General features: G+C 40.9%; 1 protein-coding gene across 3 annotated transcripts in view; it reads right to left on the reverse strand.

Moving 5' to 3' along the window:
• Positions 1-25,931, reverse strand: part of LOC131501336 (integrin alpha-X-like) — a 49,610-nt gene that overhangs the window by 11,741 nt on the left and 11,938 nt on the right. For all 3 annotated transcript variants that reach the window (XM_058711328.1, XM_058711329.1, XM_058711327.1), the window contains exons 15-20: positions 18,892-19,022; positions 18,603-18,760; positions 18,306-18,460; positions 17,258-17,389; positions 17,095-17,168; positions 16,738-16,879 (exon numbers count right to left, since the gene is read on the reverse strand). In XM_058711328.1, coding sequence (XP_058567311.1) covers positions 16,738-16,879; positions 17,095-17,168; positions 17,258-17,389; positions 18,306-18,460; positions 18,603-18,760; positions 18,892-19,022 — 792 coding nt within the window. The remainder of the gene's footprint in view (positions 1-16,737; positions 16,880-17,094; positions 17,169-17,257; positions 17,390-18,305; positions 18,461-18,602; positions 18,761-18,891; positions 19,023-25,931) is intronic.

Genomic DNA, 25,931 nt, shown 5'->3' on the forward strand with positions numbered 1-25,931 from the left:
TGAACGGGGGAGGGGCAGAGAGAGAGGGAGACACAGAATCGGAAACAGGCTCCAGGCTCCGAGCCATCAGCCCAGAGCCTGACGCGGGGCTCGAACTCACAGACCGCGAGATCGTGACCTGGCTGAAGTCGGACGCTTAACCGACTGCGCCACCCAGGCGCCCCGAAAAAAGACAGTCTCTTTAACAAATGGTGCTGGGAGAACTGGACAGCAACATGCAGAAGGTTGAAACTAGACCACTTTCTCACACCATTCACAAAAATAAACTCAAAATGGATAAAGGACCTGAATGTGACACAGGAAACCATCAAAACCTTAGAGGAGAAAGCAGGAAAAGACCTCTCTGACCTCAGCCGTAGCAATCTCTTACTCGGCACATCCCCAAAGGCAAGGGAATTAAAAGCAAAAGTGAATTGCTGGGACCTTATGAAGATAAAAAGCTTCTGCACAGCAAAGGAAACAACCAACAAAACTAAAAGGCAACCAACGGAATGGGAAAAGATATTTGCAAATGACATATCGGACAAAGGGCTAGTATCCAAAATCTGTAAAGAGCTCACCAAACTCCACACCCGAAAAACAAATAACCCAGTGAAGAAATGGGCAGAAAACATGAATAGACACTTCTCTAAAGAAGACATCCGGATGGCCAACAGGCACATGAAAAGATGCTCAACGTCGCTCCTCATCAGGGAAATACAAATCAAAACCACACTCAGATATCACCTCACGCCAGTCAGAGTGGCCAAAATGAACAAATCAGGAGACTACAGATGCTGGAGAGGATGTGGAGAAACGGGAACCCTCTTGCACTGTTGGTGGGAATGCAGACTGGTGCAGCCGCTCTGGAAAGCAGTGTGGAGGTTCCTCAGAAAATTAAAAATAGACCTACCCTATGACCCAGCAATAGCACTGCTAGGAATTTATCCAAGGGATACAGGAGTACTGATGCATAGGGGCACTTGTACCCCAATGTTTATAGCAGCACTCTCAACAATAGCCAAATTATGGAAAGAGCCTAAATGTCCATCAACTGATGAATGGATAAAGAAATTGTGGTTTATATACACAATGGAATACTACATGGCAATGAGAAAGAATGAAATATGGCCTTTTGTAGCAACGTGGATGGAACTGGAGAGTGTGATGCTAAGTGAAATAAGCCATACAGAGAAAGACAGATACCATATGGTTTCACTCTTATGTGGATCCTGAGAAACGTAACAGAAACCCATGGGGGAGGGGAAGGAAAAAAAAAAAGAGGTTAGAGTGGGAGAGAGCCAAAGCATAAGAGACTCTTAAAAACTGAGAACAAACTGAGGGTTGATGGGGGGTGGGAGGGAGGGCAGGGTGGGTGATGGGTATTGAGGAGGGCACCTTTTGGGATGAGCACTGGGTGTTGTATGGAAACCAATTTGACAGTAAATTTCATATATTAAAAAATAAAATAAAAAAATAAAAAAATAAAAAAAAAAAGATAAAGACAGAGGGGGAGGCAAACCATAAGAGACTCTTAAGTAATAGAGAACAAACTGAGGGTTGCTGGAGGGGAAGTAGATGGGGGGGATAGGTTAAATGGGTAATGGGCATTAAGGAGGGCACTTGTTGGAATGAGGACAGGGTGCTATATGTAAGTGATGAATCACTAAATTCTACTCTTGAAACCAATATTACGCTATATGCTCTATATTAAGTAACTTGAATTTAAATAAAATCTTGGAAGAAAAAAATAAAATAAAATAAACATAAAAGGAAAAGTTTGACTTTTTCTAGTCAGTCAGTCTGACTGACTGGTTCAGTCAGTGAAGACCCAACTTTCAGAGAGAAACTAGAGACTAGGAAGCCATTTGTTTCAGTAGGTGAAGCCCCAACTTTTAGTGAGGAACTAAATGCTCACAGTAGTACTCTCTGAGCTTCATCTGGTATGTTTGTTGCTGCAGCTTTTGGCATCTTTGCATAATACCAGCCATGTTCTAATTAGAAAATGAGAAATGACTATTTGATTTCTGCATGTAGCCCTTTGGGCTATACTCTCCAAAATTGGGCAGTGTTTAGTTATGAAACTATGAAAAAATTATCTTTTTTTGCAACACTGCTTGGCCAAGATATGCTACATTCTGGAGAAAAATGGCCATTAATTAATGGATTCATAAATTATAATACCATTTTACAGTTAGATATTTGTAAAAGGGAAGGTAAATGGGATGAAATACCTTCTGTTCAGTCTTTTATGATTTTGTATCAGAATAAGCTGGCTCAGAAAAGATGTAAAATTTTACTTCAACAGCATAGTGACATTAAAAAATCTGTGTTGCCTGAATCCAACTGGAGAAAAGAGGATAATTTACTGATTATTGAATTAAACCCCCAAAGGGGGTACCAGAGCAGCTGCCCCTCCACAGCAGCTCCATTCCAACAACTTGAGCACCAAAGGGACCCTGAACCAGGTCCCCTTACCTTCGGGGGTGGGGGGCAGAGTTTGGAAAGATTTCCCCTTCTCATACGCAGCAGGGTGTTTAATTCATCCAGGGAATCACTGATTCCTGAGGATGGCAATATCTGCTAACACAGGTCCCAATTGGATGTTCAGACGCTGGAAGAATGATTTGGGTCCACTCTCCATTCTCTACCTCAGATTTGTTTAATTGAAAAAACAATATGCTTACTTATAGAGATGACCCCAAGAGGATGGAAAATTTGTTTTCATCTATTTTTGCCACTCACAACCCACTTAGGCAGAGGTACAAAATCTGTTAAATACTTTCCTCACTTCTAAGGAATGCTGCATGTGGCCAGGAAAAGGCTAGAGAAGAAGCTAATCAGCTACATGCTGAAACCCCAGTAACCCCTTAAGAGCTGATTCCATGATGGCCATTGCTGCTGTGGATCCCAACTGGAGTGTCAACGTTGGAGACTGCAGTTAGCTTGAACACTATCAGGATTGCATTTTAGCTGGATTAAGAAAAGGAGTCCCTAAGCAAAGGAGTGTAAATAAGAGTCAAGAAGTTAAAACTGAATGAGAACCCTTCAGAATTTCCTGAAAGAATTTTTGAGACACATCAGAAATAAACTGATATTGATCCTGAGGCACCAGAAATTTTTAAGATGATCAATATGATGTTTATCAAACAAAACGTATCTGGAAATTCAAAAAAAAAAAAAAAAACTCCAAAAGCTGCATTGGTAATGCCCTTCACAATTGTTTGAAACTGTCTTTGAAGTTTTTAACAGTATCAACAGAGACCAAGTACAAGAAATAAAAGAGCACCAGAAAATGAAACAGCATGTTGCCTTGTTAACTGCCGCCTTAACTCAAGGAAATCCAAGACCAGGCCAGGGACCCCTAGAGGATGAGATCGACAACAGATAAGAAATTCAGGTGCCCCAATTTGGGTCTTGTCAATATGCCTATTGTAAAGAAGAGGGCCATTGGAAAAGAGAATGCCCTAGGCTCATGAGTTCTCTTAAGGGGACAGAGTCCCAAAATGCCTACCAGATACCTTAACTGGCTGATAGTGACTAAGAATGAAGGGGACCAGGGGTTCCTTTAAATCTTGTAAAGCCTATCATCATATACCACAAGGAACCCCAAATAACAATGGCAATGGGAAATAGACTCATGGACTTTTTACTGATGTGAGGGCCACATATTCAGTACTCTGGGTTCTCTCTGCTATAGCTGTACCAAGAGTTTTGGGAGAAGTATTGACTAAAACCTTCCCACAACCACTAAACTGCCAAATGGGACAAATTCACCTTAAACGCAGATTTCTGAATATGCCCGAATGTCCCATCCCTTTACTGGGTTTTGATCTATTAACTAAACTGAATGCTAAAGTTAATTTTGCTATTGGATCCATAGATATAAAGGTACCACCAGAACAAGCTTCATCAAGGTAGAGAAGTTCTATTAGAGCTGCCTGAAGAAGTCATCTGAAAAGTAAGATCAGATGTTTGGATGGATAGGAAGCCAGGACAAGCAAAAGCAGGGACACTTGTACATATTAAGTTTTGTGATGGGAATTCCAAACTTCAGATAGTACCCATTAAAGAAACAAACTAAAAGGGGGAATTCAGCCTGTTCTGTCTGCCTTCTTAGAATTTGGCCTTCTCCACTGTTGCCAGTCCACATACAATGCACCTATTTTTTTCTGTTTATTTATTCATTTTGAGAGAGAGAGAGAGAGAGAGAGCATGCAAGCACATGTGAGTGTGGAGGAGTGGCATAGAGAGAGGAAGAGAGAAAATCCCAAGCAGGCTCCACACTCAGTGCAGAGCTCAACACAGGGCTCTATCCCACGATCATAAGATCATGACCTTATGAATGAAATCAAGAGTTGGATGCTCAACCAACTGAGCCACCCAGGCACCCCTACAATACACCTATTTTGCCTGTACAAATTTAAGAGCCATTAACCAAACTGTAGAAGATATCCACCTGGTGGTAACTAATTCATATACTCTCTTAACCTTGCCGGAGACTTTCAATGGTTTACTTTTCTAGATTTAAAAGATGCATTCTCTTACATCCCTCTCAGTTCAGACTCCCAAAAACTGTTTGCATTTGGAAAGAACCTGAGACTAAGAATAAGCAGCAATATTGCTGGATAGTCCTTCCCTAAGGTTTTAAGAACTCTCTCTGCATTTTGAGGAAAGTCTTAGCCACAGACTTAAGGGACCTCCACTTATAAGGGGGAACCTTCCTCCAATATGTAGTTGATATTTTGGTTGCAAGCAAGACTAGAGAAACCTCAGACCAAAATATGATTTTGACCCTAAACTTCCTGAATTAGCAAGTCTATAAAGCCTCAAAGAAAAAGTCCCAAATCTCTCAAACATGTGTTAAATATCAAACTGTCAAAGGGACAAAGGAATCTGCTCCAGACCGAAGGGAAGCATTAGCAAAGGGTCACAGTGCTCATTACCAAAAGACAGTTGCATGGATTCCTAGGCATCACTGGATTTTCCACATTTGGATTCCTGATTTTTTTAAATATAATTTATTGTCAAATTGGTTTCCATACAACACCCAGTGCTCATCCCAACAAGTGCTCCCCTCCATGCCCATCACCCACTTTCCCCTTTCTCCCACCGCCATCTACCCTTAGTTTTTTCTCAGTCCTTAAGATTCATCACTAAACCTCTCTATGAAATTCTTAAAGGAAGAAATAATGAACTTCTTGATTGGACTGGAGAACGTCATTAGGCATTCCAAGTTGTTAAAGAAAAGCTACTCACAGCTCCTGCTTTGAGCCTTCCATATATCAGGAAGCCTTTTGATTTGTCTGTCCATGAGAGTCAGGGGATCAGTCTTGGGAGTGCTAACTCAGAATTTGGGCAACATAAAAAGCTCTGTTGCTATTTTTTCTAAATAATTAGATGTAACAACTAAGGGATGGCCAATGTGTGTGAGAGCAATAAAAGCCACTTGTAATCTATTACAAGTAGAAAAATTTGCTTTGGGGTATCCTACCACACTGCATACTCCACATTTATGTACTCTTCCTACTGGAACAAAAGGGTGGCTACTGGCTCACCTCTAGAAGATTAGGCAAATATCAGGTTGTCCTATTGTACAACCCCAATGTTACTTAGAAAGCGGTCTCCACCTTGAACCCAGCCACATTGCTCTCCAACAACACTGAGGGACACATACATGACTGTATACAGATAATTAACAAGTTTATTCCAGCCATCCTGATTTTATGGATCTGACACTGGAAAATCCAGACTTTGAGATGTTTGTGGACTGGAGCAGTATATCATGGATCACGGACAATAAAGAGCTGGATATGCAGTGATGACCCATCAGTAGAAGCTCTCTCACCAGGTACCTCCACTCAGAAAGCTGAAGCCATAGCTCTCATAAGAGCCCTCCATTTAGGTATGCCAAGACAGTGACTATTTTTACTTATTCTAAATACACCTTTTTACCAGTCCATGCACATGCAGAGCCATTTTGAAGGAAAGAGGTTTGTTAAATTCAGGAAATAGGGAAATTGAACATGACAAAGAGACTTTACAAGTACTAGAAGCTGTTTTGGAACTCAAGGAGGTAGCTATTGTCCCCTGCTGAGGACACCAGAAATTGGACTGTTTTCTTGCCAAAGGTAACAATCAGGCATGGTCATACAAAGACTTCAAAACCCTCTATAACAGCTTTAGTACCAGACATAGACTTAACTAAATACCAACTCTAACCTTCCTCTGAAGACCTAAGAAGAGCTAAGAAATGGATATTTGGACATATTTCTGGCATTGAAACTGGCTGGAAATATAATAAATAAGGAATGAACCTTAACCTAGAACATCTTATGGAAGAGATAATTAGTGATATTCACAAAGCACCTGTTATGGACATAATGCTGCTCTTTAATGGATCCAATCATATATTATGGATCCCAATATTTAGAAAACTGTTCAAAAATAGTTCAAAAATGTGACATTTGTGCTAAAAAAAATCCTAGGACTGAACCCCCACCAGTCCTAAAAGATATAGAACTTAGAGACACCAAACCTGGAGAAAATTGGTAGGAAGATTTTACCATGATGCTGAAAACAACAGGTAACTTTCAATATTTGCCAGAATTTACAGACACCTCTACAAGTTGGGTTGAGTTTTTTTCATGCCATTCGGAGAAGTTTTCAGAAGTTTTCAAAACACTTTAAAACCAATCCTAGGTTTGGATTGCCACTAACAATTCAGAGAGACAATGAAGCAGCATTTGTGGCTAAGGTCACACAAGCAGTATCTAATGCCTTGGGCACTTGATGGAGACTACATACTTCCTAGAGACACCAATATTCTGGGAAAACAGGAAAAAAAATGAACCATATGCTTAAAAAACTTTGGTAAAAATCTGCCAAGAAACCAACTTAACTGGGAAAAAAGGTCTTGTCAGTTGCCCTGCTTCAGTAAGAGTGGCTTCTAGAAGTAGGCTTGGTTTAATCCCCTATGAAATGTTTTATGAAAGACACTTTCTGTATTCTTTTCATGACTTAGGAGTTCCAGGTGGGGCTCGTGTTAGGGATTTGGATACTATCGGGTACATTCAATCTTTGGGAAATATTCTAAGTGCTATACATACATTTGCTTCTATCAGGTTGATGCATTTCACAGATGTATTCTTACACCGCTTGAATCTTGGAGACTTGGTGTTATTAAACACCTTGAATAAGAAGCACCTGGAGGATCAACTCCAACCTCAGTTGACAGGACCTTATGAGGTGCTGTTGACCACCATTCTTCAGTGAAACTGAAGGGAATTAAGCCATAGATATACCACACTCAAGCTGGTTCCACAAGAGTCCATTGGTTCCCTATGTCCTGTCAACAAGAACATAGGGAAAAACTCTGCTTGGACCAGAAAGCCTGAGATGGACCTGAAACTGCTACTTGGGAGAACTGGTCTAAAGAAACCAATAGATAAGTAACAAATGACCTATTAATAGTTTATACACTATGAATGTTATTCCATTTTCTATTTGCATTTTCCTGTTACATTTCCTATTTATATTTCCTATTTACATTTCCTAAGTAATTTCCTATTACAATCTCTCGAGTTTGGAAAGATAACTCCATGATTAGGATTTCTCAAATGTCATATACCTATTGGATATGTCACCCTAAACCACACTCAGTGTACAACCACAATGACCCAATAGTAATGCCTGTAACCAACTTTTCTCTCATCCCTAATTTTTCAATACATCTAAATCAATGCACTCCATTAGCTTACAGAGTCAGGTTAATCAACTTGGCCTCCCTCATTTTTCTTATCCTTTATTTTTCTCCCAACTATCCCAAAATATGGGCCTCTCACATTCAATGATTGGAATACACCCTAGAAGCTTGTATTTCTCCTTTTGTTTACAATATAATCATAACAGTTAATAATTTCACCTCTTGTTAAATTAATTGACCCTTTTTCCTTTCATCACCTTTTAGAGATTTTTGAGAAACATGCTGTTTTAAAAGTTACTCATCTTGAGCACTGAGTGTTGTGTGTAAATGATGAAGCACTGGAATTTACCCCCAAAACCAAGAGCACACTGTACACACTGTATGTTAGCCAATTTGATGATAAATTATATTTAAAAAACAATAATAAAATTAAATGTGTACTTAAAACAAAAACAAATAAACTTTTAAAAATTGAAAAAAAAAAAGTTACTCATCTTGTCCTGCTCCTCTCTGTACAATACTGAAAACTAAAAGAACTTGACAACATAGGACCCCCACACCCTTCTGTGTTACTCTCTTACCAATTACACCAAACTTAACTATACTTGTTCTTGGTTTCAAATAATACAATGATTCTGCAAAATGAAAGTATTGACCCCAATAAACTAAGAGAAGTGCTATGTGAACCCCAGGTTACATTTTTGTTTGTGGATATCAACACTTCCCTTGGCAATATGAATGTTTATGTGGCTAGCACATGGGAGGTACTTGTCTCCTAGGACATTTGGTCACCCCTTTTTTCATATATAATTCTAATAAAAGCAGACATTTGACAAGTCCTCTCAACTGTTCTACAGGTTAAAGAGAGAAATCACAAAATATTCTGATTATTTTCCCAGAAGTCAGGAAGATGGAATTTGGTACATGTTTGGGAGACCATTATTGCCAAGGTGTTGAAATGACATCACATGAACATATGATAAGAAACTCTTCAGTAACTTTAGGAATTATTAAATAAAATAAAACTTCCCAAGCCATAGCGGCCCAACAAAAGGCCTTGGGCAGGAATAGTTTTATGTAATATAATTTAATATTAATATAATTTGTAAAATATATAATTTTATATAATATAATATATAATAGTTTTATATAACATAATTTAGATTCTATTTTAGCAGAGCAAGGAGGTGTTTGTGTAAAAGCTAATTCATCATGCAGCATATATATTAGCACTTCCTCAGAAATTGAAGCTTGTATTTACAAAATAAGACAACAAGCTACTTGGTTACAACAAGTCTCCCCTAATGTCCCAGACTCAGATTTGGACTCGTTTTCCAGGTTATTTTCTTGGATCCTCCAAGAAATTAGATCAATTTCCCTAGGATTATTCATATTCCTACTTCTCCTTTGCTACTTAATCATAAAATGTGGTATAAAATGTACAAAAACTATTAACCAAAGTACAAAAATTTTGGTAATGCAAAATGTTAGCTTACAACATGGAACAAAGGATATTTCCAAATAAGTGCGAAAAGTTTCCATTCCTCTAACCCTGATCTACACACTATTTCAGCAGGAAATAGCTAGAGTAGTCATCATCCCAGTTCCCTCAAGAATGAGGAATAATCAAAAGACAGTGGGCATGGAAACCAGTAACCAAAGAGTTAACAGGACTAATAAGTGCAACTGCAACTTTTTACCCAAATCTGCTTGTTCTCAGAATGCAGCCTGCCACCATGTCTCTGTAGATAACAGTCTTGCCTGATGCCATGATAACAGAAGGTTGATTTAGTTGTCCTGCAGAGACTCAAGCCTTCACTAAGAAACTGACCAGAACCAGGGAATACACATGGCAGAGAGGTAGGGGGACCCAAAGCTTCCTAGTCCCTCAAACACAGCAGTGTTGAGGCCAAAGGACTTTGAATTCCAAGAGTCCGGGCCACAGAGTGACAGAGACATCTCCAGGGGCCCACAAGGACAACCTGGTGGGCCATAGGTGTATGATTGTGAACTGGGAGAGATAAAATGGGTGGCATAGGCATGAAGGGGAGGGATCCCCTTCTGTGGAGAGACAAAGGGGAGAGAAAGAGAGGCTGTGGAAGTGTAAGACTATATTTGGACAAGAGAGAAACCACAGACCTGAGATCAGAAAAAAAAAAAAAAGAAATATCCAATTTCTAACTTCGAGGCTTTCTCTGGACTGGAGTCAGCTGCTCTGTTCTCGCACCTGGAAAGGAGGGGAGCCCACCCAGGGCTCAGTAACTAGTTCAGAGACACAGTCCACAGTGGGAGAAAGCAATCCCCTCCCTCATGTGCTGTGGGAAGAATGTATACGGCCATTCAAAGGAAAAAGCACCCTGCCTGTGCCCACCAGCCAGAAACCATTTATCGGTGGGGTGGAGTGGCACTTCTCCCGGAACTGAGGTGCACAGAGTGGGACCCTTTAAGACATCAGGGTTTGAATCCCAGCTGAGCACTAGGGAGGCATAGGAGTCGAGTCAGTGGAGCAAAGAAAAAAAATAGGCCTGCTTATGCCCACACAGTGCTGCGAGGACTACCTGAGCAGAGTGGTTTGGGACACCTGGTCTGGGGAGGAGAAACTGGGGTGTCACCATTTTTCTCCCCATCACCAACAAGGTGGGGCTTCAGAGAAGGGACAGCAGGCCCACAGTGGAGGCAGGACTCACCTACACCAAACCATACCCTTCAACACCAGGTAACTACATATCTACCAGAGATTGACATTGACCAACCAGACACCCCCTCTTCCAGATGAGCGCTGCCACCTGTTCCAAGGCATCCAGAGGTTTTGCTTTTCCAAATTTAATTCTTGGACAATTCTTAGTTTATATATTTTTTCTTCCTTTTCTCCTTATTTCTTCCCTTCCCTAGTCTGGGTATTCAGGTTTTTGGTTTGTTTAAGCAGACATATTTAATCTATTTTCTTTATACCTGTTCTATATCTCCCTCTTTATTTTCCTCTCTCTCTCTCTCTCTCTCTCTCTCTCTCTGAATTAAGCCATATAGTTCTCTGCCTGGTCAATTTTCTTTTCTTTTCTTTTTCCCTTCCACGGTCATTTTTCTCTTTGTATGGGATAAGGCCTGTTCCACCACTACCACCACCCCCTTTTTAAAAAAATTTTTTTCCAGGGTTACTTTAATGAACAAATCAAAGCACACCTGGTACAGAGTCCAAAACATCACTACGAGGAGGGAAATAAAGAAGCTAGAGTCACAACAACAGAGAGTACATAACACACTCCAAAAAACACCTCCTGAAGGTCCAGGTCCTGGACAGTGTATAGTAGTGCTCGCAGGTGCAGGACACAAAAGTTTCTAAAACACATAAGGGACAGAAAACTAGCCAAAATGATGAAACAGAAGGATTCTCCTCAAAATAAATTCCAGGAAGAAATGACAGCTAAAGAATTGATCACAACAGATATAAACAATATAACTGAACAAGAATTTAGAATAATAGTCATAAGATTAATCACTGGGATTGAAAAAAAAACATAGAAGACAGCAGAGAATCTATTGCTGCAGAGATCAAGGAACTAAAAAATAGTCATGATGAATTTAAAAATGCTGTAAATGAGGTGCAAAATAAACTAAAGGTGCTGACAGTGAACACTGAAGAGGCAGAGGGGAGATTAGGTGAAATAGAGGATACAATTATGGAAAAAGATGAAGCTGAGAAAAAGAGAGATAAAAAGAATTCTCGACCATAAGGGGAGAATTAGAGAACTAAGTGATTCAATGAAATGGAATAATATCCATATCATAGGAGTTTCAGGATAAGAAGGGAGAGAGATAGGAGCAATTTGAACAAATCATAGCTGAGAACTTCCCCAATCTGGGGAAAGAAACAAACATTGAAATCCAGGAGGCACAGAAAGCTCCCTTCAGATGCAACAGGAATCGATCTTCTGCATAACATATCATAGTGAAACTGTCAAAATGAAAAGATAAAGAGAGAATTCTAAAAGCAAGAGATCTTAAAGGGGACTCTGTGAGGAATGTTGCAAAGACTACAAAGGACCAGAGACACCACCAAAAAGATGAAACCTACAGATAACACAATAACATTAAATCCACATCTTTCAATAATAACTCTGAATGTAAATGGACTAAATGCTCCAATCAAAAGACATAGGGTATCAGAATGGATTAAAAAAAAAAAGACCCATCAATTTTCTGTCTACCTTTAGACCTGAGGACACCTTCAGATTGAAAGTGAGGGGATGGAGAACCATCTATCATGCTACTGTAAGTCAAAAGAAAACTGGAGTAGCCATACTTGTATCAGACAAACTAGATTTTAAACTAAAGGCTGTAACAAGAAATGAAGAAGGGCATTATGTCATAATTACAGGGTCTATCCATCAAGAAGAGCTAACAATTATAAATGTTTATGCGCCCAATTTGAGAGTTCCCAAATATACAAAACAATCACAAACATAAGCAATCTTGTTATAAGAATATGGTAATTGCAGGTGACTTTAATATTCCACTTACAACAATGGACAGATCATATAGGCAGAAGATCAATAAAGAAACAATGGCCCTGAATGATATACTGGACCAGATGGACTTGACAGATATTTTCAGAACTTTTCATCCAAAAGCAGCAGAATACACATTCTTCTCGAGTGCACATGGAATGTTCTCCAAGATAGATCATATACTGGGTCACAAAACATCCATCAATAAATATAAAAGAATTTAGATCATACCATGAACATTTTCAGATCACAATGCCATGAAACTTGAAATCAACCACAGGAAAAAGTTTGGAAAACCTCCAAATGCGTGGAGGTTAAAGAACATCCTACTAAAGAATGAATGGGTCAACCAGGCAATTAAAGAAGAAATTTAAAAATTTATGGAAACAAATGAAAATGAAAACACGACAGTCAAAAACATTTGGGATGCAGTAAAGGTTGTCTTAAGGGGAAAACACATTGCAATCCAGGCCTATCTCAAAAAACAAGAAAAATCCCAAATACAAAATCTAACAGCAAACTTAAAGGAACTAGAAGCAGAACAACAAAGAAACCCCAAGGCCAGGAGAAAAAGAGAAATAATAAAGATCAGAGCAGAAATAAACAATATAGAATAAAAAAAACACAAAACCAGTAGAACAGATCAATGAAACTAAGAGCTGATTTTTTGAAAAAATAAGTAAAATTGATAAACCCCTAGCCAGACTTCTTAAAAAGAAAAGAGAGAGGACCCAAATAAATAAAATCACGAATGAAAATGGATTTATCACAACCAATCCCTCAGAAATACAAGCAGTTATCAGAGAATACTATGAAAAATTATATGCCAATAAACTGGACAACCTGGAAGAAATGGACAAATTCCTATACACCCACACACTACCAAAACTCAAACGGGAAGAAACAGAAAATTTGAACAGATTGATAACTAGTGAAGAAATTGAATCAGTTATCAAAAATGCCCCAACAAACAAGAGTCCTGGGCCAGATGGCTTCCCAGTGGAATTCTACCAGACATTTAAATCAGACTTAATACCTATCCTTCTCAAGCTGTTCCAAAAATAGAAATGGAAGGAAAAGTTCTGGACTCATTCCATGAAGCCAGCATTACATTGATTCCCAAACCAGAGACCCCACAAAAAAGGAGAACTACAGGCCAATATCCCTGATGAATATGGATGCAAAAATTCTCAACAAGATACTAGCAAATTGAATTCAACAGCATATAAAAACAATTATTCACCATGATCAAGTGGGATTCATTCCTGGGATGCAGGGCTGGTTCAATATTTGCAAAGCAATCAATGTGATACATCACATTAAAGAAAGGCTAAGAACCATATGATCCTGTCAACAGATGCAGAAAAAGCATTTGACAAATTACAGCATCCTTTCTTAATAAAAAAAACTCTCAAGAAAGTCGGGATAGAAAGAACATACCGGAACATCATAAAAGCCATATATGAAAAGCCCACAGCTAATATCATCCTCAATGGGGAAAAACTGAGACCTTTCCCCCTGAGATCAGGAACACGACAGGGATGTCTACTCTCACCACTGTTGTTTAACATAGTGTTGGAAGTCCTAGCATCACCTATCAGATGACAAAATGAAATAGAAAGCATCAAAATTGGCAAAGAAGTTGAGCTTTCACTTTTCGCAGATGACTTGATATTCCACATGGAAAACCGGAAAGACTCCACCAAAAAGCTGCTAGAACTGATACATTAATTCAGCAAAGTCACAGGGTACAAAATCAATGTACAGAAGTCTGTTGCATTTCTATACACCAATAATGAAGCAACAGAAAGAGAAATCAAGACTTCGATCCCACTTACAATTGCACCAAGAACCATAAAATACCTAGGAATAAATGTAACCAAAGATGTAAAAGATCTGTATGCTGAAAACTATAGAAAACTTATGAAGGAAATTGAAGAAGACACAAAGAAATGGAAAAACATTCCATGCTCATGGATTGGAAGAATAAATATTGTTAAAATGTCAATACTACCCAAAGCTCTCTACACATTCACTGCAGTCCCAATCAAAATTGCACCAGCATTCTTCTCAAAGCTAGAACAAACAATCCCAAAATTTGTATGGAATCAGAAAAGACCCTAAATAGCCAAAGTAATGTTGAAAAAGAAAACCAAAGCGGGGGGCATCACAATCCCAGACTTAGGCTCTACTACAAAGCTGTAATCATCAAGACAGTATGGTACTGGCACAAAAAACAGACACATAGACCAATGGAATAAATAGAGACCCCAGAATTGGGCCCATAAATGTATGGCCAACTAATTTTTGACAAAGCGGGAAAGAGTATCCAATGGAAAAAAGATAGTATCTTTAACAAATGGTGCTGGAAGAACTGGACAGCAAGCAACATGCAGAAGAATGAAACTGGACCACTTTCTTACACCATACACAAAAATAAACTCAAAATGAATGAAAGACCTAAATGTGAGACAGGAAACTATCAAAACTCTAGAGGAGAAAACAGGCAACAACCTCTTTGACCTCAGCCGCAGTAATTTCTTGCTTGACACATCTCCAAAGGCAAGAGAATTAAAAGCAAAAGTGAAGTATTGGGACCTCATCAAGATAAATAGCTCTGCACTGCAAAGGAAACAATCAACCAAACTAAAAGGCAACTGACAGAATGGGAAAAGATATTTGCAAATGACATACCAGATAAGGGCTTAGCATCCAAAATCTGTAAAGAACTTACCAAATTCAACACCCAAAAAATAAATAATCCAATCAAGAAATGGGCAGAAGACATGAATAGAGACTTTTCCATAGAAGACATCCAGATGGCAAAAAGACACATGAAAAGATGCTCAACACACTCATCATCAGGGAAATACAAATCAAAACCACACTGAGATACCACCTCACACTGGTCAGAGTGGCTAAAATTAACAACTCAGGAAACAACAGATGCTGGCGAGGATGTGGAGAAACGGGAACCCTCTTGTACTGTTGGTGGGAACGCAAACTGGTGCAGCCACTCTGGAAAACAGTGTGGAGGTTCCTCAAAAAATTAAAAATAGAACTGCCCTACAACCCAGGAACAGAACTACTAGGAATTTATCCAAAGGAAACAAGAGCGCTGATGCATAGGGGCACATGTACCCGTATAGCAGCTCTTATGGGTGCTATATAGCCAAATTATGGAAACAATAGCCAAATTATGGAAAGATCCTAAATGCCCATCAAGTGACAGATGGATAAAGAAGATGTGGTTTATATGTACAATGGAATGCTGCTTGGCAATGAGAAAGAATGAAATCTGGCCATTTGCATCAACGTGGATGGAACTGAAGGGTATTATGCTAAGTGAAATAAGTCAGTCAGAGAAAGACAGATACCATATGTTTTCACTCATATGTGGATCCTGAGAAACTTAACAGAAGACCATGGGGGAGGGGAAGGGGAAAAAAAGTTACAGAGAGGGAGGGAGGCAAACCATAAGAGCCTCTTAAATACTGAGAACAAACTGAGGGTTGATGGGGGTTGGGGGAGAGGGGAAAGTGGGTGATGGGCATTAAGGAGGGCACCTGTTGGGATGAGCACTGGGTGTTGTATGGAAACCAATTTGACAATAAATTATATTTAATAAAAAATAATAAAAATAAATAAATAAACATTTAAATTTTTTTAATTAATAAATAAAAGCTTTAAAAAGAAAAAGAAACTGACCAGAACCAGTCATGACCACTGACTGTCTCTGAGAATGCACATATGTCCAATGTATGAACTTTTGACATAGAAGGGCCTAAAGCCCTACTCTCAGATCATATTATGGACACCAATCTCTGGTTGTGGATTGCATGAAAACATATGCAGAAGCTTCTCGCAGGCACAGATGACAAAATGACTTCAACCTTCCCCTACTTATTAATTTCCTTTATCTGATTTTGAAGTCATGTAGCTCCTCTCCCCTATAGCCAGACTCTTTTTTTGTTTGTTGCCTTAAAAATCTCTGACTCTCCCCCTTAGAGAAGGTGGATTTGAGGCTGGATTTCCCATCTCCTGGTTGGGCTGCCTCTCGAATAAACCCTTCCCATGCTGCATATTCAATGTCTCAGTGACTGGCTTTGCTGTGCACTAGGCATACAGACTGAGGTTTGATTACCAAAGTATCCAAAGCCCTGATCTATAGAAACCAATAAATTCAACTCTTTCTTCTACAGAACAGTGTTTTAAACTATTTGAGGGCCAAGATGTTTTATTTAAAGAGGAATACTTATATGGTGTGGAAAACAAAGAAATTTAAGGCAGGGTCCCCTTTCTCTCCACACTTGCAGCCTTGTGGGAATTAATTTCTGATAGTATCTCTAAAATACAATACCCAGAGTTGAACACAGCATGAGCCAAGGCAAGCTCCAGCAATATAACCATATTCATCCAACTATGATCACCCCAGTCCTCTTGGCTTACAAGAGGCTGCTAAGCAATGGTGGCACCTGCCTGAGCTCTAAACCAAGCACAGGAGTCTCTGCTGACCCCCAGCCATCAGCTGCCTTCTTCCCCAGATACCTGGCTCCCTGCCACACGACGATAAGACAGCCCTGGAGGGTAGAAGAAGGTGATTGTGGTTCCATAGGAGTCTTCACCATCATTCCACACTGTCACTTTCATATTCAGCTCCAGGGTACTCCCCACCACCAGAGTCTTCAAGCTAGTTGTTGGGGTAGAGGGCAGGAGATAATTCTGGGACTGGGGCTAGAAATGGTCTGGGGATAAAACACAGAGTGAGGAAGTAGGGAAGAAATGGGGTACAGGTTGTCTGTTTCTGAGCACAGGGTAGAAATGTTAGGGAGAGCCAGAGCAGGAGCTCCAGGTTCAAGAAGAGGGGTTGGGGAACCAGGGCAGGTCTAAGGAGTGGTAGCTCACCCTGAGAAGTCAAAGGAGATGCCAAGGTCATCCTGACAGACATGGTCAGTTCCACAATTCTTCTCAAAGGGAAGCTGAAAGGGAAGGCAAAGTGAGGTTTTCCCCAAGTTCTGGAGTCCACACCCTCCACTCCTTTCTGGAAGATTCCAGTACCAGGACTCACAGAGGCCACGAAGTATCGCTGAGCATCCACAGCCAAGACAGGCTGGAGGTTTCCAAAGGAAGGGATAGGTTTGCCCACCAGAGAGAAGTTGAGACGCAAGGTGATGGGGGTCACTGAGTCCTCCACACAGGCCTAGAGAATGGACATTGAAAACAGCAGTGGCTAAAGAATGCATCCTCACAGTCACTAGCTGTGTCCTGTTCCCTCATCTGTAAAATGTAAAATCTGTGTGCAATGACTATAATTCCACCATGCAGAACCTCTGCTTTGCCTATTTTCTGCCTTGAATTCCTTACCCCCAGCCTCCTACACAGCTCATTCATTCTATTCAGGATCTTCCCAAACTCTACCTGCTCAAGAGGTCTCCCCAATACCTTCTCTGCTCTCCTCCCTGACTTTATCCTTTTTTTTAATTTTTAAATGTTTATTCTCTTTTTTTTTTTTTTGAAAGAGAGAGAGAGAGAGCAAGTGGGAGAGGGGCAGAGAGAGGGAGACACAGCATCCAAAGCAGGCTCTAGGCTCTGAGCTGTCAGCACAGAGCCTGACACAGGGCTCGAACTTATGAACCACAAGATCATGACCTGAGCTGAAGTCAGATGCTCAACCGACTGAGCCACCCAGGTACCCCGACTTTATCTTTCTTCATAGCATTCATCACTATCTGACATCTATTATCTAGGAACTTGATTGCTTTTGGCCTTCCCCTAGAGTTTCCCATGATCATGCTGTGTCCCCAGTGCCTCAGACAAGGCCTGTCTCAGAGAAGCAGTTCCTAAAAGAATCCCAGTACATCAACCCCATAGCTCTCTAAACCAGTGGTTCTATCCTAAAATCCAGCTATGTAGCCTCAGCAATTACAGGTGACCCATCCATTTATTCGTTTGCTCACTCACTCATTCAGCTAACAATGTTATGCACCTCCTGTATGCCAGGTGCTGTGCTGGGGCTGAACCACAGTGAGAATCAGAACACACTCTGTTCTTTCCCTGCCCAGCCCACTGCCAGCCTCAGAATCTCTGCCATCCCCAGGACTTCAAAGTCCCCTTACCAGGAGGAGCAACCTCACGGTCTCACAGTACTGTCTCAGCCCAAGGACTCGGATATGAGTCAGATTCCGGGCTTTTGTCTCCTCAAAGATGGCACGGGGATTCTGGCGGCCAGGGTCGAGGGTCAGGTCAAAGGTCACAGAGCTTTGGAGGTCACCTGCAGGGGAAAGGAGGGGATAAGGAGAGATGAGAGAGCCAGAAATGCCTCAGGTGGACAAGGTTCAAGGTAGGAGACAGGAGTCCTGAGCTGAGGGATTCCAAGTGTCAGGGTATCTTGGGTCAAAGAGGAGAGGACTCACCCAGCCGATTCTTGGGACTTTCATAAATACGAAGGCAGACGTTGGCATCACCCAGTGCCTTGACAGAGGCTGTCTCTTCCCGACATTCAAACACAGACCTGGCAATCTCTGCAGATGTGAATTGGATATTCATCCACACCCTGAGCACAGGTCTGGTCCTATGAGTGGAAAACTGAGCTGATGGCAGGCCCTTGATCCCAGGAAGACAACATGGGATGGGGATTGGGAGGCTGGAGTCCTACGTGGACTTAGGATACCATCTAGAAGTGTCTGAGAAAGGCTTTCTCACCTTAGCAACATCACCTGCCCCTGGGCCCCCACAGCCAGGTCCACCAGTCCATCCAGGGTAAGGTCCTGACCCCCACTCAGTGACTGCCCAAAATACTGGAGGCTGGGGGAGAGCTGGGAGCCTGAGATCCGCTGGCGAGAAAGGGAATGGCAAGTCAAGTTGAGGGTGAGGGAAACGAGTTGGAAATTAGCAACAAGAGGAACAGGAAGGTATGAATGTGGGAGACAGAAAGAAGAGGTGAGTAGTGAAAAGATGTCACCAGAAGTGCTTAAGAAGAGGAGGTGGGGTGGGGCAATGATGACTAAAGAAAAGGAAAGATCCCTAAGACATAAGTGAAGACATGGTGATTGAAAGGCTGGCCTGGCGACCTGGGTCTCATTCATTCATTAATTTACTTAGTCTCAGGTTCAATTATGGAGCCTCCACTCATGAGCATGAGGCCTTGGGCCAGGATCTGATCTTACCGTGCCTCAGTTTCCTCATGCTTCATATGGGGATAATAATACCTCAGAGTTTAGCTGTGAGTAGTAAATGAATTAATGCATATAGTTCTTTGAACAGCACCTGGAAAAGTCACTAGTCAGTTACTGATTATGATGAGTATTAGGGCTAAATGGGACCTCAGAGCTCATCTGACCCCACCTCCTACTTTTCAGACAGTGCCAAGGCCACATGACCTTTAAGAGATCAGCTCCATATCTGAAATCAGATCCTCTGACACCATGCCCAAGGCCCCTTTTTGCTCCCAAGGGCGACCATATCTCTTCAGAGGACAAGGGATGGGAAGTGGCTGTACCCATAATAAAATGCTCTGGAAACTTGCCTCCCCTGTGCATTCCTTCTCTTTTATTTCCATTGCCCCTGTAATGACAAATCCCTTGAAGAATGTGTCCTTTAAAATCTCTGGACACTGCTGGGACTGGAAGACATTAAGCATAGTCATATTAAATAAAGAGTAATTTACCAATTACTAAGGGTGTCTAGAAAGGAAGAGGCAGGAAGTGATATACAAACCCAGTCAAATGGCTTCATGCTCAAGAAAACTGATCTTATCACCATATCCTCAGGTTTGTGTGGGGCCCAGTGGGAACAGGGTAAGTCCTTCCCAGTCAAGTATGTTGTGGGATACATCATGGTGGGAAGGAGAAAAATCATGGTGGGCCAGCAAATCTGGAAAGATCTCCTCTTAGAGTCCTTATACCCTCTTGGGTATAACTCAAGTGATATTTGCAATTGAGATTTTTCATAGATATGCTTCTAAGCAGCTGTAGCAACGTGAAGTTAAACAGGTGGTGTGGAATGAATGCAGTTTCTTGACATCTGGTGTTATTGTCAACAAAGCCTTTCACCCTCTTCTTAAACTTCCAAGTTCTTTAGTGGCGCCTGGGTGGGTCAGTAGATTAAGCGTCTGACTCCTGATTTCAGCTCAGGTCATGATCTGCTAGCTTGTAGCAATGCAGAACCTGCTTGGGATTATCTCTCCACCTCTCTCTGTCTGCCCCTCTACTACTAGCACACCCTCACTCTTGCTCTCTCTCAAAATGAATAAGTAAACTTAAAAAAAATTTCCAAGTTATTTAGAACCCCTCCCATTGTTAAACTGTATTAACAATAGTTGATTATAATACTGTAACACCAATTATATGCCAGGCACATGTGTATATTTATACTATGTATGTACTCTATATGTACTAACTCATTTAATCCTCACAGAAGCAGCCAAGTGAGGTTGGTTCTCTTATTATCACCATTTTACAGATGAGGAAACTGAACACAGAGAGATTGCAATGACTAAGACCATGTAGCTGGGAAGTAACAGAACTGTAGAGACCTTCTTTGACATTTTTGTTGTAACAACTTTTTGAGATATAGTTCACACACCATACAATTTACTCTTTTAAAGCATACAAGTCAGTGGTTTTAGGATGTTCTCAGAGTTATGCTACCATCACCAAATCAATGTTAGAACATTTTGATCACCCCCCAAGAAAACCCATACCCCTTATCACCCACACCCATGTTCCTCATTTTCCTCCATTGCCAGTCCCTGACAACCCCCAATCTACTTTCTATCTCTGTGGATTTACCTATTCTGGACATTTCATATAAATGGAATCATACAATATGTGCCCTTTTGTTTCTGGCTTCTTTTTACTTAGCATTATGTTTTCAAGCTTCATCCATGTTGTAGCAAATACTAGTATTTCATTCCTTTCATGGCCAAGTAATATTCCATCATATAGGTATTTATTTACAACAGAATTTATCCGCTCATCAGTTAATGGATATTTGGATTATTTCCATATTTTGGATATTATGAATAATGCCCCTATGAACATTGATGTATAACTTTTTGTGTGGACATAAGGTTTCAATTCTCTTGGGTGGAATTGCTGAGTCATACAGTAACTCTACGTACAACCTTTTGAGGAACTGCCAGATGTGTTCCAAAGTAGCTGCAGCATTTTACATTCACACCAGCAGTGTTTAAGGATACCAAACATTCAACATTCTCACCAACACTACTTATGATCTATCTTTTTATTCTAGCCATGCCAGTGGCTGTGAAATGGTATCTCACAGTGGTTTTGATTTGCTGATGACTGATGACTAATGATGTTTGACATCTTTTCATGTGCATATTGGTCCTTTGTATATCATCTTTGGAGACATGTCTATTCAAATCCTTTGCCTATTTTTTAATTGAGGCTTTCTTTAACTTTTGCCATGAGAAGAAACCCTCCCTTTTCAGGAGAACCTGCCCCATGGATGAAGTACTCCTGCCTAGACAGATATTTGGCAGGATTACTAATGACATGAGGAAACAGTCATAAAGCATTAAAGGAGAAGGGGTGAATAGACAGGCACACAGAGGCAGCCCGACCTAAACTGGCAACAGGGAGCCACCAACAGAGCCAGCACTGGGTTAGAAGTCAGGAAATTGAAGCCTCCCTCATCACCATTCCTAATCCACAATAAACCTTGGACAAATCACTGATTTTCCCCATGCCCCAGATTTCATCTCTAACATAGGTTTGCTAATGCCTGGCTTATGTACCTTGTAAAGCTGCTGGGGGATTAACAGGTCTGGATAGAGAGCTCACTCAAGAATCAAGTCCTAGATTTACAGAGGAGAAGATGGTGGCATAGGAGGACGCTGGGCTCACTGCGTCCTGCTGGTCACTTAAATTCCACCCATATCTGCCTAAATAACCCAGAAAACCGCCAGAAGACTAGCAGAACGGACTCCCTGGAACCAAGCATAGACAAGAGGTCCACGGAAGAGGGTAGGAAGGGTAGAGAGGCGGTGTGTGCTACACGGACTGGTGGGAGGAAGCCAGGGCGGTGGAGGGGCAGCCTGCCTGGCAAGGTGGAATCCCCTAGTCTGGCTTGAAAAAGCAGAGGGGCCAGACTGCGTGAGTTCTGACAGCCAGTGGGACTTAACATCTGGAATGTTATAAGTCACCAGCTCGGCTCAGAGAGCAGGAGGGCGAGAGGACACCAGGAGGGAGAGGTGTTGAGCCCTGGAAGACAGAGCTCAGCTCAGCAGGGAACAAAGGCACTGGCCAGCGCCATCTCTCCCTCCCATCCCCCAGCCAAAATTCCAAAGGGAACCATTTACTGTCACTGAAATTGCTTGCACCACGCAAACACCCAATGCTGTGTCTCTGTGGATCCATCCCTTCGACGGGTCTGCCTGCCTCCCTCCCAGTGCTGCAGGGCCCCTTGTGCAGGGGAACACTGATAGCAAAGTGAGCTAAGCCTGCCCCTCCCACCCCTGTACACCTAGGGGATCCACCCCAGCTAATATGCCAGATCCCATCAAAGCAGCACCACAAGCCTGGCAGTGTGCAAGTAGCCCAGACAGGGGCCACACCACTCCACAGTGAGTCCTGCCCCTGGGAGAGCAGGACATAAAGTACACACCAGTCTGACTGTGGCCCCAGCGGTGGGCTGGAGACAGACATGAGGTCTGACTGTGGCCCCACCCACCAACTCAAGTTACTCCAGACAGCACAGGGGAAGTGCCCTGCAGTTCTGCGCCACTCCAGGGACTATCCAAAATGACGAAATGGAAGAATTCTCCTCAAAAGAAACTCCAGGAAATAGTAACATCTAATGAATTGACAAAAAATGATTTAAGCAATATAACAGAACAAGAATTTAGAATAATCATCATAAAATTAATCGCTGGATTTCAAAAAAAAGTATAAAGGACAACAGAGAATCTATTGCTACAGAGATCAAGGGACTAAGAAACAGTCATGAGAGCTAAAAAAAAAAAAAAATGCTATAAATGAGGTGCAAAATAAAATGGAGGCGACCACAGCTTGGATTGAAGAGGCAGAGGAGAGAATAGGTGAATTAGAAGATAAAATTATGGAAAAAGAAGAAGCTGAGAAAAAGGGAAATTAAAAAATCAACGACTATGAGGTGAAAATTAGAGAACTAAGTGATGCAATGAAACGGAACAATACCCGTATAATAGGAATTCCAGAAGAGAGAGAGAAAGGGGCTGAAGGTGTACTTGAACAAATCATAGCTGGGAACTTCCCAGATCTGGGGAAGGAAAAAGGCATTGAAATCTAAGAGGCACAGAGAACTCCCTTCAGACATAACTTAAATCGATCTTCTGCATGACATATCATGGTGAAACTGGCAAAATACAAGGATAAAGAGAAAATTCTGAAAGCAGCTAATGCTAAATAGGCTCTAACTTACAAAGGTAGACAGTAGCAGAGAATAGTAGCAGACCTATCTACTGAAATTTGGCAGGCCAGAAAGGAATGGCAGGAAATCTTCAATGTGATGAACAGAAAAAAAATATGCAGCTGAGAATCCTTTATCCAGCAAGTCTGTCATTCAGAACAAAAGGAGAGATAAAGGTTTTCCCAAACAAACAAAAACTGAAGGAATTCATCACCACTAAACCATCCTTACAAGAGATCCTAAGGGGGATTCTGTGAGTGAAATGATGCAAGAACCACAAAAGACCAGAAAAATTACTACAAGCATAAAACCTACAAACATCACAATGACTCTGAACCTATATGTTTCAATAATAACACTGAATGTAAATGGACTAAATGCTCCAACCAAAAGACATAGGGTATCAGAATGGATAAAAAAACAAGACCCATCTATTTGCTGTCTACAAGAGACTCATTTTAGACCTGAGGAGGTCAGGTCCATTCATGCTACTGGAAGTCAAAAGAAAGCTGGAGTAGCCATACTTATATCAGACAAACTAGAATTAAATTAAAGGCTGTAACAAGAGATGAATAAGGGCATTATATAATAACTACAGGGTCTATCCATCAGGAAGAGCTAACAATTATAAATGTCTATGTACCAAATACGGGAACCCCCAAATATATAAAACAATTAATCACAAACATAAGCAACCTTATTGATAATAATGTGGTCATTGCAGGGAACTTTAATACTCCACTTACAGAAATGGATAGATCATCTAGACACAGGATCAATAAGGAAACAAGGGCCCTGAATGATACATTGGATCAGATGGACTTGACAGATATATTTAGAACTCTGCATCCCAAAGCAACACAATATACTTTCTTTTCAAGTGCACATGGAACATTCTCCAAGAGAGATCACATACTGGGTCACAAAACAGCCCTTCATAAGTATACAAGAATTGAAAGCATACCATGCATACTTTCAGACCACAATGCTATGAAGCTTGAAATCAACCACAGGAAAAAGTCTGGAAAACCTCCAAAAGCATGGAGGTTAAAGAACACCCTACTAAAGAAGGAATGGGTCAACCAGGCAATTAGAGAAGAAATTAAAAAATATATGGAAACAAATGAAAATGAAAATACAACGATACTAATGCTTTGGGATGCAGCGAAGGCAGTCCTGAGAGGAAAATGCATTGCAATCCAGGCCTATCTCAAGAAACAAGAAAAATCCCAAATACAAAATCTAACAGCACACCTAAAAGAAATAGAAGCAGAACAGCAAAGACACCCCAAACCCAGCAGAAGAAGAGAAATCATAAAGATCAGAGCAGAAATAAACAATATAGAATCTAAAAAAAACTGTAGAGCAGATCAACGAAACCAAGAGTTGGTTTTTTGAAAAAATAAACAAAATTGACAAACCTCTAGCCAGGCTTCTCAAAAAAGAAAAGGGAGGGGCGCCTGGGTGGCGCAGTCGGTTAAGCGTCCGACTTCAGCCAGGTCACGATCTCGCGGTCCGTGAGTTCGAGCCCCGCGTCAGGCTCTGGGCTGATGGCTCGGAGCCTGGAGCCTGTTTCTGATTCTGTGTCTCCCTCTCTCTCTGCCCCTCCCCCGTTCATGCTCTGTCTCTCTCTGTCCCAAAAATAAATAAAAAACGTTGAAAAAAAAATTAAAAAAAAAAAGAAAGAAAAGGGAGATGACCCACATAGATAAAATCACGAATGAAAATGGAATTATTACAACCAATCCCTCAGAAATACAAGCAATTATCAGAGAATATTATGAAAAATTATATGCCAACAAACTGGACAACCTGGAAGAAATGGACAAATTCCTAAGCACCCACACACTTCCAAAACTCAAACAGGAAGAAATAGAAAACTTGAACAGACCCATAACCAGCGAAGACATTGTATCGGTTATCAAAAATCTCCCAACAAATAAGAGTCCAGGACAAGATGGCTTCCCTGGGGAGTTCTACCACACATTTAAAGCAGAGATAATACCTATCCTTCTCAAGCTTTTCCAAAATAGAAACAGAAGAAAAACTTCCAGACTCATTCTATGAAGCCAGCATTACTTTGATTCCCAAACCAGACAGAGACTCAGCAAAAAAAGAGGACTACAGGCCAATATCCCTGATGAATATGGATGCAAAAATTCTCATCAAGATACTAGCAAATCGAATTCAACAGCATATAAAAAGAATTATTCACCATGATCAAGTGGGATTCATTCCTGGGCTGCAGGGCTGGTTCAACATTCCCGAATCAATCAATGTGATACATCACATTAATAAAAGAAAGATAAGAACCATATTATCCTGTCAAT

The sequence above is a fragment of the Neofelis nebulosa genome, chromosome 18 (assembly GCF_028018385.1).
Source record: "Neofelis nebulosa isolate mNeoNeb1 chromosome 18, mNeoNeb1.pri, whole genome shotgun sequence".
NCBI lineage: Eukaryota > Metazoa > Chordata > Mammalia > Carnivora > Felidae > Neofelis > Neofelis nebulosa.